The sequence below is a fragment of the Ixodes scapularis genome, unplaced genomic scaffold (genome assembly GCF_016920785.2).
Source record: "Ixodes scapularis isolate PalLabHiFi unplaced genomic scaffold, ASM1692078v2 PGA_scaffold10__122_contigs__length_95168666, whole genome shotgun sequence".
Classification (NCBI taxonomy): domain Eukaryota; kingdom Metazoa; phylum Arthropoda; class Arachnida; order Ixodida; family Ixodidae; genus Ixodes; species Ixodes scapularis.
Genome location: NW_024609836.1, coordinates 20087995 through 20100002, shown reverse-complemented (window position 1 = coordinate 20100002; position 12008 = coordinate 20087995). Strand labels below are relative to the sequence as shown.

The 12008-nt window shown below is 46.0% G+C and overlaps 1 protein-coding gene across 1 annotated transcript in view; it reads left to right on the top strand.

Annotated features, from left to right (window-relative positions):
* The window catches only part of LOC8039976 (cytochrome P450 2J3), a 69592-nt gene extending 60577 nt beyond the window's left edge, over window positions 1-9015 (top strand). The window contains exon 6 of the mRNA XM_029966716.4: window positions 8679-9015. Coding sequence (XP_029822576.2) covers window positions 8679-8881 — 203 coding nt within the window. The 3' untranslated portion in view covers window positions 8882-9015. The remainder of the gene's footprint in view (window positions 1-8678) is intronic.
* The last annotated feature ends 2993 nt before the right edge of the window (window positions 9016-12008 follow it).

Sequence of the window (12008 nt, the reverse complement as noted above, 5' to 3'; positions counted from 1 at the left end):
CTCTCTAGCTGTAAACAACTCCGTGAATATATTAAGGGAAGGTGTGATACGGTACAATCCTAATTTTGGTCGGTTCTGCTCCAAGTGAACTATATTAGGTATGCCATTATTATTTCATAAAAATACTACTCTGTGATTTTCCAAACATAACAAAAGGCAACAATGAAGTGTTAAAGGATACTGTTTGTATAATGCACACGCTCTTTACATCTTGAATTTACGTAGCGAGGAAAGGCGGCAGTCCAACAGAGTGCCAGTGAGGGTTTCTTCGTCATACTTCGAGACTACATTTACAAGAACACTACAAAAAATGAAAACGTACTCGTCAAACTAGTTGACTTGAAGAATTGAGTTCTGTTAGAATAACAAATGTAATTGGCAGCATATTCTGCTACTTCGGAACAATCGCCAGTCAAATGCGCGCCACAAGAGCAATTGGTGTAAAACCGATAATGTTAGTAAATGGAAGTGTGGTTGAAGCATGACCGTCAGGCCCAGCTAACAAAAAATTAGAATTGAAAAATAAAAAAAAAGTTTGACAGCATTAGGCTACCATTTACAACCATCGTTTATAAGGCAAATAGTATTGTAATTTGTAATCGCAGTATTTTGTAGGGCTTGGCGATTGATCGATTAACCTTCCAATTAATCGATTAATGTTTTAATAATTATTAAAATTGAACTAGACAATCAGTAAACTAAAAAGCGAAACAAAAATAAAATATCAACTTTTCTTTTACATTTTTCTATCGCCATGCAGTCCATCGATAAAATGCAAAAACTATCCTGTAGGCAGGAAACTCGCAAATCACAGGACCGTTAATCACGGTTGAGGCAAGGCTGGTTCCAGCACGAAGGCCGTGTCCAACTTACGACTATCGGTTATCCTGCAGCGTTGGAGGGCGGCTTTCAGAGCAGAGCTCAAGGACAGTAGATTGCCGACAAGAGGAGGTTCCCCAAGAGGGACCCCGCAGCTTCACTTTCACTAATATACCTGCTCAGCCAGTCACTGGCATACCTGTTGGCATTCTATGGGCCAACCACGCGTCGTACCTCTCAATGCAACGGACCACGGTGTCGACTGGCCAACGGAAAAAAACCTGGCTCTCTATCATTCCACAGCCTGCGTGACAAACGGCCAACTGCAGTGCCCATCGCAGGGCCTTCTCGGTTCTCAAGTGTGTTGGTCGTGAAAACAATTGTCTCTCCTGGTTCAAGCTGTCTCGAGCGCCTGTCTAGTGCAGCAAAGATGATTGTGAGGAAGCAAGAACTCGTTCATGTCACAGAATAACAAAAAAATCCTTCTGCTCTGCCCTCGCCGGCGGATTAATAGTCTGTATCTTTCAACTGTATATTCAACTGCACATCTGTTTATTCCCAACTAAATAGGCTTCGGCGTTTCTTAAAAGAAATGTGCTTGAACTTGTTTGGTGCCTTTATATGCCTCGAAATTGCCTTGATTCATTAAACAATTAATTGATTAAAGGGTGTAGATTAATCGATTGATTAATCGATATAATGGTGTCGATTAATCGGGTCAAAATTTTGAATCGATGTTCTGCCCTAGAATTTTGTTGTCATCCTTCCATTCTCCAGAGATGCCTTGCATTTTTAACGCCACACGCTATGTTGTCAATATGCTGTCTTGGCGCTGTGGGGCATTCGCTGTTTTGTCGTTGTGTTCTTTCGATGCTGTGCAGTTTTCGCAGGGGCTCTTTTGTCGATCTGCCGTTTTGACTTTGTGCTTTTTTGTCGCGAGCTATTCTGACAAGTCCTGTTTTGTCGCTGTGCTATTTTCGGACGCCGTGCTGTTTCGTGGTCTGCTGCTATGTCGTGTGCTGTTTCGTCTGCCGTATCTACCACCGCTCCAGCGACACCGCCAGGACGTCTATGACGTCATCAGGCGGAAATCGAGGTACCATTCATAAGGACTCACAAAACGGAGACGCGTTCCAGGCACCATAGGTGGAGGTACTCCGAACGGCCCCACCTTTCCATGAAGCAACCTCGGGAAAAAGCAATACATTAAAGTGCTTTTTCTTAAACCACCTGAAACTGGGTGGAGAACAAAAAATTTCAAAGTGGAAGAGAAAGGCACAGAATGAGGAAACGTCTCAAATTCGGTTGACTCGTTTATTCAGTAGCATCTTCATACACTCTCAGAAAAAAAAAAGGTGTATTATTACACCCCTTGTCCCATATAATACACCCCAAAACTTTAATTTGACGTACAACGCCCCATAATCGAACAGGTGGCCCCAAAGTTTACGAAGTGCTTGATAGCCGTGTGGTACAACTTATTAAGATAGCTGATGTACGTAATATTGACTACAAAAAAGACTATCGGAGTTTTCTTGGCCGTACCGAAAAAGCTCCGTGTTTTCTTTGTTTGGTTTTTGATACGCACTTTAGCAATTTAATAAGTTATATCGCACCGTTATCAAGCCCCTCGTAAAATTTGGGGCCGTCTGTTCGACTATAGGGCGCTGTACGGTTCAAATGAAGTTTTGGGGTGTATTATACGGGACAAAGGGGTGCAAGGTGATACCTTTTTTTTTTTAGAGTGTACATACAACATTCTCGAGGTCGCCAACCACCCACCAGACATACAAAAACATCCACAGGTTCGGAACACAAACAGACACAAAATACCTGGCATACAACCTGTGATATGCATGTAAGGAGGTGTAGCACGTGATTCCAAGGGGCTTTCTATTTCGTCAGGAGAACAGCACGAAGTTTGGCCAATTATCTGCGTATGCTTTCGTGGTCGAAAGCGGGCACGTCACTGGAATTGGACAGTGAACTTCTAAACGAATGTGTCGCGTGGTGGGCATCATTTGTAAACTCGCCAGAGGGTTAAACTGCTTACTAAAATGAAACCAGCATTTGACCATGTCCGGATGTCCGGCCGTCAAGACATTCGGTGAGCCAACGCTCGAGCCCGTACCGAGGTTGATAGCGCCCGTGAAGATGACAGCACTACACTGTAACAGCACGCTGTCTGCCCTAAGGCTGTTTCACGTCACGTGCCTCCGGCTCTAAATCTCACCGTATGCCAATGTGGTTTCGCTTTTTTTGAGCGGAGGCAACGTTTTGCAGATCGCTCGAGCTATTTTGCGTAGTGATCAACTGCCCCTTAAAAAGGAAGTCGAAGCACCTACTGCCATTCATGCGGAGTTAAGACGACGCTCGAAAAGTGGACCTGCCAAAATCAACCCGTAAAGATGATGCCGGAACGAAATAAAAGGAGTGAGTTTATCAGACCGATTTCTGTCGACTGAGTTCTGTCGTCGATGAGTCGTGACTCGTCGTGCGTGTGCGTTTCACCAACACCAAAAATGAAGCACACAACTAATTGCCTCCACGCAAACAAGAAGGGAAAGAGGCAAATGCTGTTTTTCAACCTGGTGGAACGCTCTTAATAAAATCAGACAATAAGAAATATGCTAAGCCGGATATGATACCGATTTTTTTTTTTTTTTTTTTAAACGATACGCAGAATGGTTGACAATATATTTATATGTCCTCTTTAGTATTTTTCTCGAGAACGCAGTTTTACCAGATGATTGGAGAACAGCAAAAAGAGGTCCGTACATCAGCACAGTGATTGAAATACAGCGTCAAATTTCAGGCCTATTTCTTTAACTAGTACAACATGTAAATTGTTAGAGCACATTATCTTGACACATATTTTATATCACCTAGACAAACATAGACTAATTCATAGAAATCAGCACGGGTTTAGAAAGTCACATTCGACCACAACCTAGCTCATTAAATTTACGCGTGACTTAGCTGAAACAATTAATAAAAGAGAACATGGTGACGTAATGTACTTAGACCTTTCTAAGGCGTTTGACATAGTATCCTATTCAAAATTGCTGACAAACCTCTCTAACATATTTAAAAGCTCAGAAATTTTAGATATGATAACCGCTTATTTAAAGCACAGAAGCCAATACATTCACTACAATAAAATTGACTCTTACAAGTTACTTCGGGAGTAACGCAGGACTCCGTGCTTGGGCCACTTTTGTTTTTGATTTTCATTAACGACTTATCATCTAACATAAATGTCCCAGAGAATGTTCACAGATGACTGTATTTTAACAAGATAAGGAACCACAACGACAACCTTAAACTACAGGAGACTTTAAGGGCAATACTGAGTTGGTCTAAAACGTGGCAAATTAAGCTAAATTATGGCAAGAGTGAGACAGCCGTCGTGACAGTCTCCTGTAAAAAAGAGCGGATCTAATTTAATTATCTACTTGAAGGGCAACCCCTCAGACAAGTCGAGGAATACAAATATTTAGTACTTGTTTTTATCAGTAAATTAAACTGTAACCTGCACTTGGAAGCAACTGTTAATAAAGCGAGGGGCACTTTGTTCGTGTTCAGAAGCAAATTAAAATTTGCTGATTCAGATAAGAAGCTTATTGCCTACGAATGGTTTGTTAGACCTGTGTTATAATACATCAGCTTAGTGTGGCATCCTCTCAACCAAAAAAAAAAAGTCAGTATAAACTGGATTATGGAACAGAAAATCGAACTGGATTTCTTGCTGGAAACCCGACATCCAGTTTGCAGACAAATGTCTGCAAACTGGATTTCAGGTTTCCAGCAAACCATTTAGTTAGATTTTCTGTTCCATACCATAATCCAGTTTATGCTGTTTGTTTGTTTTTTCGGTAGGGTATACTTTTGAATACATCTTACTTTTCTTTAGCCATTAGAGTTGCTTGCTTTTCATTTAAATTTCAACGGCTGGTTAATCATTTAAGCCCTTACCTCCTCTAAAACATCAGCTTTGTTTCAGTACTTAGGTAAATTATTAAGAGAAAAAGAAAACACGCACACGTTAATGGCCATGCACTCTAGAATAAAAAAATCTGTTTTGTCTTAACGCTCGCCCGAAATTGGCCACCGAACCAACACGCCGCTCCCGTAGGAAAGATCATCTTCCACTGCTGGAATCGCGATCGCACCGGCTCCTCGCGGATTGCTTGGCATGTTGCGTATTCCGCGGCGCGGCCATCGCCTCAAACTGACGGAAGGGGGGGATCGGTGGCCGAGTGGGCTACAGTAGCGAAATGTGCGTCGATGCACGAGGCACGTGCAACGTGCAGCCCTTGGGAAGATCATGGCGGCACAGCGCAGCACTGAGCTAGATTTCAGACGCCATGTTCTTCCCAGAAGTGGCGCGTGTGCGTGTCTCGAGCATTTTTACAGCAATGGATGGCGTCACTTTAGCCAGGATAGAGGGACTTTAGAGCGGGCTAGCGTACACCAGCTCGGAGAACGTAGAGTGAAAGCTCGCGCTGCAGAACCCAGCATCCTGGGTTCAATCCTCACCCCTGCCCGTTTCGATATGGATGAGTATAGAGGAGGCTATCGGATGAGCGTCGTATACCGGCGTGCGGTCGAGTGTCGCTACTGCGTGATGCACGTTAAAGACCACAGGCGAGCGGTTGTACTGCACTGGCTAAATTTCTCATCTTCGGCTGGGAGCCAAGTCGCTTATTGAGGCAGACTAAGTTCTAGGCTGTAAAAACGTACACACAACCCCCCTCAAAATGACGACTGGGTATTGCTGTTATTCGACGCTAGAAGTTTGGGTTTCGCCGCCTGATGGAATGTTTTCACAACCCAGAGTGAGGATACTTCACCTTCCTCTGCCGGTGCAAGCACGTGCAATGACAAGCTTCTATCCGCTACGGAAATTAAAACATAACCGCCTGGGGAACACGTGCACCACTACTCATAAAGAGGAAAACAAAAGCGCCCCTATACTCCGTTTCACCTTATGTTGTACCGCAGCGAAGGCTAGAAGCGCGAGCTCATAGCGTTGGCAGCTGGCCTTGGTGCACGAGAGCTTGTGCCGCCGAGATGTGCCCTAGAGCAAGGAGCTCGCGCTTGTAGCCTTTCCGGCGGTACGACACACTGTGAAACAGAGTATAGCGAGCTTCTGGAATGCAACAAGCACGAGAGCACGAGATCACGTGTTGAAACATTCCTCGGCAGAACGAGCAATCGCGCTAGAAAGGCACGCCTGAAAGCCAGGAGTGCGGGCTAGCTCGCACTTGTAGCTATGGCTGCAGTTTATTGTCCGGTGATATCTGGAAGTTACTAAGTTTTTGCGTTGGTCACGTAGAGTGGGCCTAAATATAGTTAGATGTAATATTTATTTCATTAAAACTCGCCGCAATAGGGAGTATTCACTGGCCGCCATATCCGTGTGCGCTGCTGCTGAGCGCGTGCTAACGGCGAGCTTCCGCAGTCCTTTTGGAGCGTGCATTTAGCACCATCAAGGTTGCCGGTCTTAACAGGTTATTAAAGGGCAACTCCACTGCATTTTTACAATTTTTGGGTTATGATCTATTTAGTCGAAGTCGGCGACCCTGAATCACGAGATATAATTTGTTTTTCGGTAGTGTGTATAGTTTTGTAGATATCGCGAATACAAGTATCGTTACGGCGGCACGGCGAAACCGAAACTACCGGCTGAAGCAGCCTGGCAACATTGATACGTGTGGCGCGTCGTCGGCATTACCTAGTTTTGGTCCCGCGCTCCCGTGCCGATGCACCGACAATGTCGGCTCAGTCGCACGTGGAGTTTCAAAACAGAAGGTAAGTTGCACATTTTCTTTTTTACTGCTTCACTTTGTTAATATACACCAAATGTAGTAAGTGTTAGTGTGCATTTATAAATTTGACGGCCAAAAAGCGAATCCGACTGCTCTAAATATGACGCGGTCAGTGCCGGCGCAGCGTGACTGTATATGTTTCTTGCTCGCGGACCGAGAGAAAAAGGAATAATGGGAGATATAGGGACATATGTATCCACAAGCGGTATAAGTTGCTAAGGTAAGGTGCCTTTATGTGCACGCTACTTAGATCAGCCGCGACCTGCTGCGTCCGGGCCGATCGTGCTGGAGCAGCCGGCGCACGGTACGCGAACACTGACGGCACCGCATCGTTCTTCAAAGACGCGTGTTTCGTGGAGAAACACGCAGCAGTCAGCAGCCGCAGATCCCGTGTATAGGTGTCTGACGCAAAGTGCTGGGAGCAGAGCTTCGCGTTGGAACTCGGAGTCAACGGTCTTCCGAAGTCTATCCGGCGAACGGCACCGACCCACACCTTGTGCCTCTTCCGGTCTCTTGGGAACTTGTGGAACCGCAGCTCCGGGTTGAGCACCGGATTGTTGGTGTAACGCACAGCACTACAAGTCGTGCTCGACATTGCCCAACGCGAGTCCGGCGAGTCTTTCCGGCTCCACGACACGCGCGTGAGCGAGCAGCACCGCTTTGTTCTCTTCCGCGCTGTCGCGAGAGCAATGCTGGAGTTAAATGAACAGCCTGGACGCTAATAAAAATAGGAGAACACAGGATAACGCGGTAAGCACCTCTTGCCGTCAGCAGAATCGCAGAATGCCACGGGAAACGAAGCGTTCGCGGCGTCCGTACGAGAGCGGAGGACTAAACCTACGTCATTGCCCAGTGTTGCTTCACTAGCTTACCCGGTGCCAGAGTTGCTCACCCGCTTTCGGGCAGCTAACCGAAACGGGAGAACATTTTAATATTGGTTTTAATCGGTAATGCGGCGTCGGTTTGACGTGATATTTTGGGTATGACCGTATTTTGCCGCCCTAAAGCGATATCAGTCATTTCGATAGGGTCGACTTTCTGTGTGGAGTTGCCCTTTATTGTGAGCTCGTTCTGAGCATGTGCTCTAAACAGCACCCACAAATATGGCGCCCAGTGAATACTCCTTATATATTTGTTAAATCAAGTATGACCATCAATACGAAACTGCACGCCAAATTTCGCAAGCATGCATGGCTGGTTGTTCGGTGACGTCACACCAGGCATGGTAGCGTCAGAGTCGCGGGCGTTGGTTTATTCCCGGCTTTGATCAACATGGTTGATGGTGTGCACAAAGATCATCGTCGAAGAACTTAGCTTCCCTCAATTTCGTAAATCTTGTCGTTCTCAGAATGAAGTTGTTTTACGTTGTTTTACCGAGACAGCAGTCACGAGCTGTCGTAGCTCTCTTGCTCTTCTTGCGTGACGTTACGCAAGAGCTTCCGCTGTTGCCAACGAAAACGCCCCTTGCTTTGAAGGTGCAATCTGAGCAATTTGAGTTTTGTTTAAAATTGAGTTACTTGTGCAGCTGAGGATTATAAGTTCGAATATTGTGCGGACTCATTCCTAAAAGCAATGACAATATAATTTAGCCAAGGAAGGGACAGACGCAAATACAGTCAGTTGCTGACGCAGCAACAGCAGTGACAGCCGCCTGAGTCTCGCACTCTCAAGCTCGGGCTTGAGTGAGCGCGCTGTGCTCTTTTCACTCGCGGTTTTCCCATATATCTTTATTTCACTGCTTTATTTTAAAGCCCCTTAATAAAGAAGTTTCTTTACAATTACCGCCAGCCATTTTTGCGAAAACGTGCGAGACACGTGCTATGAACGGGTGCTCAGCCGCCATTTGCTTCCAAGGGCTGCTCGAGGCACGGGCCTCGTGCACTGGTGCATTTCACGCTACTCGCAAAACTACCGCAAACACATCGATGTGCTGGCACGCCACGTGTCGTGAAGATCTGTGACTAAACCAAAGAAAGTGAAGACGCAAGCTGGCCATGATGTGTACATATAGCGGGGAATACGTTGCAGGCAAGCGGGGCTGTCTGGGAGAGTCGCTGGCCAGGACGGAGGCCTTCGTCTTTCTGACGGAGCTGCTGAAGAAGTTCTCGTTGGCCGTCACGGAGCCCTTCCAAGACCAGGAGCTAGGCTGGAAACCCCCGCAGGGCATCCTGCGCTTCGCCGAGCCCTTCGAGCTTATCGCCACGCCCCGGACTCCCTCGACCGCACTCTGAAGCAGCGCTCACCGCCTGCACCAGTTACGTCGCTGTAGCATGCCCATTGCATCGGGCCATTCGGCTGCCCTTCTCTGGGATCCCCTCGAATACGCCGGAAAGCGTGTCCCTTTGACGTCGCTTGGACGCTAAATAAATGCCATCTGTCTCATTTTTTTTTTCCAGCATGAGAGAGATAGAGAGGACAAGCGTATATTGAAAATCAAACAACCAGGTCAGCCAGCGCTTTGAGCCGGCTTGCTACGCTGTAAAATAATATGAAAACAAAAAGGGGTAGTATAGAAAAAATAGCAAAAAAATATAAAGAAAGGAGATAGAAAGAGATAAACAAAATAAAACCGTATTAAAGGTTCAATTTTATCTAGGGGTATGCTAATAGTGAAATTTCAACTCCTATCGAATTCGAATCGAATAGTGTCGAATAGTCGAACATTGGTAATCACGTTGTATTCACTGTGATTATGGTAATAGAGTTTTAGTAGACCCTACGCTGCTGATCCCGGGCCTAGCGGGAGCGGGCTCAATACGTATGCTTCGAAGTGTCGGCACGAGCTCCCGCTAGGAGCGCCAAGCTCTATACATATATGCTCTACTAAAAGTCCCTAATATCCGTAAAAAAATAATTACGTGGCGTTTATTTATTTATTTTTTTTAATTTCTACAAGACCTATTTTGGTGTTCATAATGAGTGCACCTGAAAAACCGCGGATGTTCCGTTAATTAGAGTCACACGCGACCGTGGGTCACCCAAACATGCGCCCTGGCGTCCAGCCTGCGCTATAAGAGGGAGTTTTAGTAGACCGTGTTTCCCCCGCCGCTAACCCTCCGCTACGAAGAAACCGCCACTGCGCCTGCGTGCCGATGGCCTTGGATGTAGAGTTCCGAGAAGCGGAGGGGGAAACACGGTTTGCTAAAACTCGCTAATGTGTTAAGTGTCTTTCACAGTTTCACAATAAAATGGTGCATTCATGTGAGTTTTTCAGTGTCTCCTGAGTATGATTATTACTGCATGACAGTCGCGTTTCTTTCTGATGTTGAATTCTGTGGCGCCTTTTTGTCAAGTCCAGGGCTTACCACATGTGTGAACGTGTGGTGTGAGAGTCCACGGGGGTTATGAGGCCGCAGTCACAGCCGTAACAACATTAATTAAAATGGAGCCCGCATACAGCTTTACATCTCAAGACACGTTAAAACACACAACACCGCTCTTCAGTTTTATTTAGAACAGGGAGGTACGCCTCGACACAGACGCTGGAACACAAAATATAAACCGTGTCTGTGCGATCGCTTACTAAATGCTTTTTCTAATAATCAAGGTTTTAATTGTATTATTTATGGTAGAGTACAATAGGACATTTTAAACGGATACTACAACAAAATATCGGCGCTTATTTCTTGGTCTATTCGTGTTCATTGGAGCATTATCACATCAGACACACCAATCTCTTGTTGAAAAAGACACGAAAATAAATTTTAAAACGAATTAAACGATTAGCAAAGAGCACCTGGTGGGTGTCGCTAACGCCCCGTTTGTAATGCCCGTCTAGGAACCTTGATAGGTAGTGTCGGTAACTGTCTCGCCTCCGACCATGACGATATAAGAGCTGAAGGAGGAAGTCCTCTCTCACCGAGGCACTCTTTCGTGTGTCCCAGAAGTCGCTATTGTCCCTCTACAAGAATATAGAAGATTAACCCCTTAAGTGCCTTGGACGAGCCGAGCTCGTCGGCCATTTTTGGGCTAAAAATGCCATGGACGAGCTCAGCTTGTCCAGTGGTTTTTTCGGTAACCCTCAATTTCACGGACGAGCAAGGCTCGTCCATGTAGTTCTGCGGCGCTGATCATAGATAGCAGCACTCGTATTAGTTGGCAAATATTTTTTTCACCTCCGCTGATTTTTTCGTAATAAACTTTTCAGATTATATGTGTAATACCAGAGCAATAAAAATTCAAGATAAAATAAAATGGCACTTTTAGCGCACTTTTGTGAAAAAAGAATGTGGCACTTCAGGGGTTAAACCGTCACTCCAAATTCGTACATAGCTTGGGGTTACTTATGGTGGCCCGATTGCTGGTGCACTTCGGCTGCTTTCAGCGGATACGAGCCATCGGGGCCTATCCAAGGCCATGTGAATGTCACGTGACCTTGAAGAGTGGGCACAGCGACGCGCGGAAAGCGTATCACGGGCTACGTCCACAGAGAGGGATTGGCTGGGATAGCTCGCAGCGTCCGCTGCGTTCGGACGTAAGGTCCCGAGACAAACTACGTCACGATTGCGGCGGATGTGACGTGCTCTCCGCTGGCTGCTCTCCGAGCGTTTGCCAGAGTGGGCCGTTTATAACGAAAAACACAGCCATCAGGTTCAAAATACAAACGTGCGATTGACATTTAGGGATATGGTTGATCATATTCATCCTATATGTGAACACGACGGGTATATTTCAAATTTCGTTGAAATATTCCTTTAATAGCTTTTCTTGATTTTATGATTTTGTAGGTTTTATCTCTAGCTTCTTACTTATATTTGTTACATAATACCTGTGAATATTATATTCCAAGCAGCGTAGAATGTCAGAAGAAATCTATTGGCAATGATGGCATGCGTTCATTCCAAACCTGAACGAACCCCCCACATCGCTCGTTTCCTCGAAAGCTTTTCGAGATTAGCACTAATCCGCTGCTGCCCTTGGCACAGCATCATTAGACAGTTTTAGTGGATCGTACGCTAAAGCCTTGCGTACGCAATAAAATTGCGGGTCGGGAGTGCGCGTGCGCAGAACGGAATAGAAGAGCTAGCGTATTGCGTACGCACGCAACGCTGGGGGTTTTGCGTGGCGGGCTAGCGGGCTCTGCGGGACGTTCTCGAGAGATCTCGGACCCAACGAGAGCGCCAGTTTCAAGATGGCGGTTACCTCGACTGGCGTAGCAAAGGCGACGTGGTGTTTTCAAAGATCTGTGTTACGTGAAATTGCGTGGTGTTCAGCTCGGCAATTCTTTCCGGGACCTACGGCGGTCGAATCAAATCGCCGTGCAGCTGAAGAAGTGCACAGTGAAAATGTTCGCCGCTTGGAATGTACGTCAACGCTGCGATCTGCTCAACGCTAAGCCTATTCGCACAGTTCATCGCC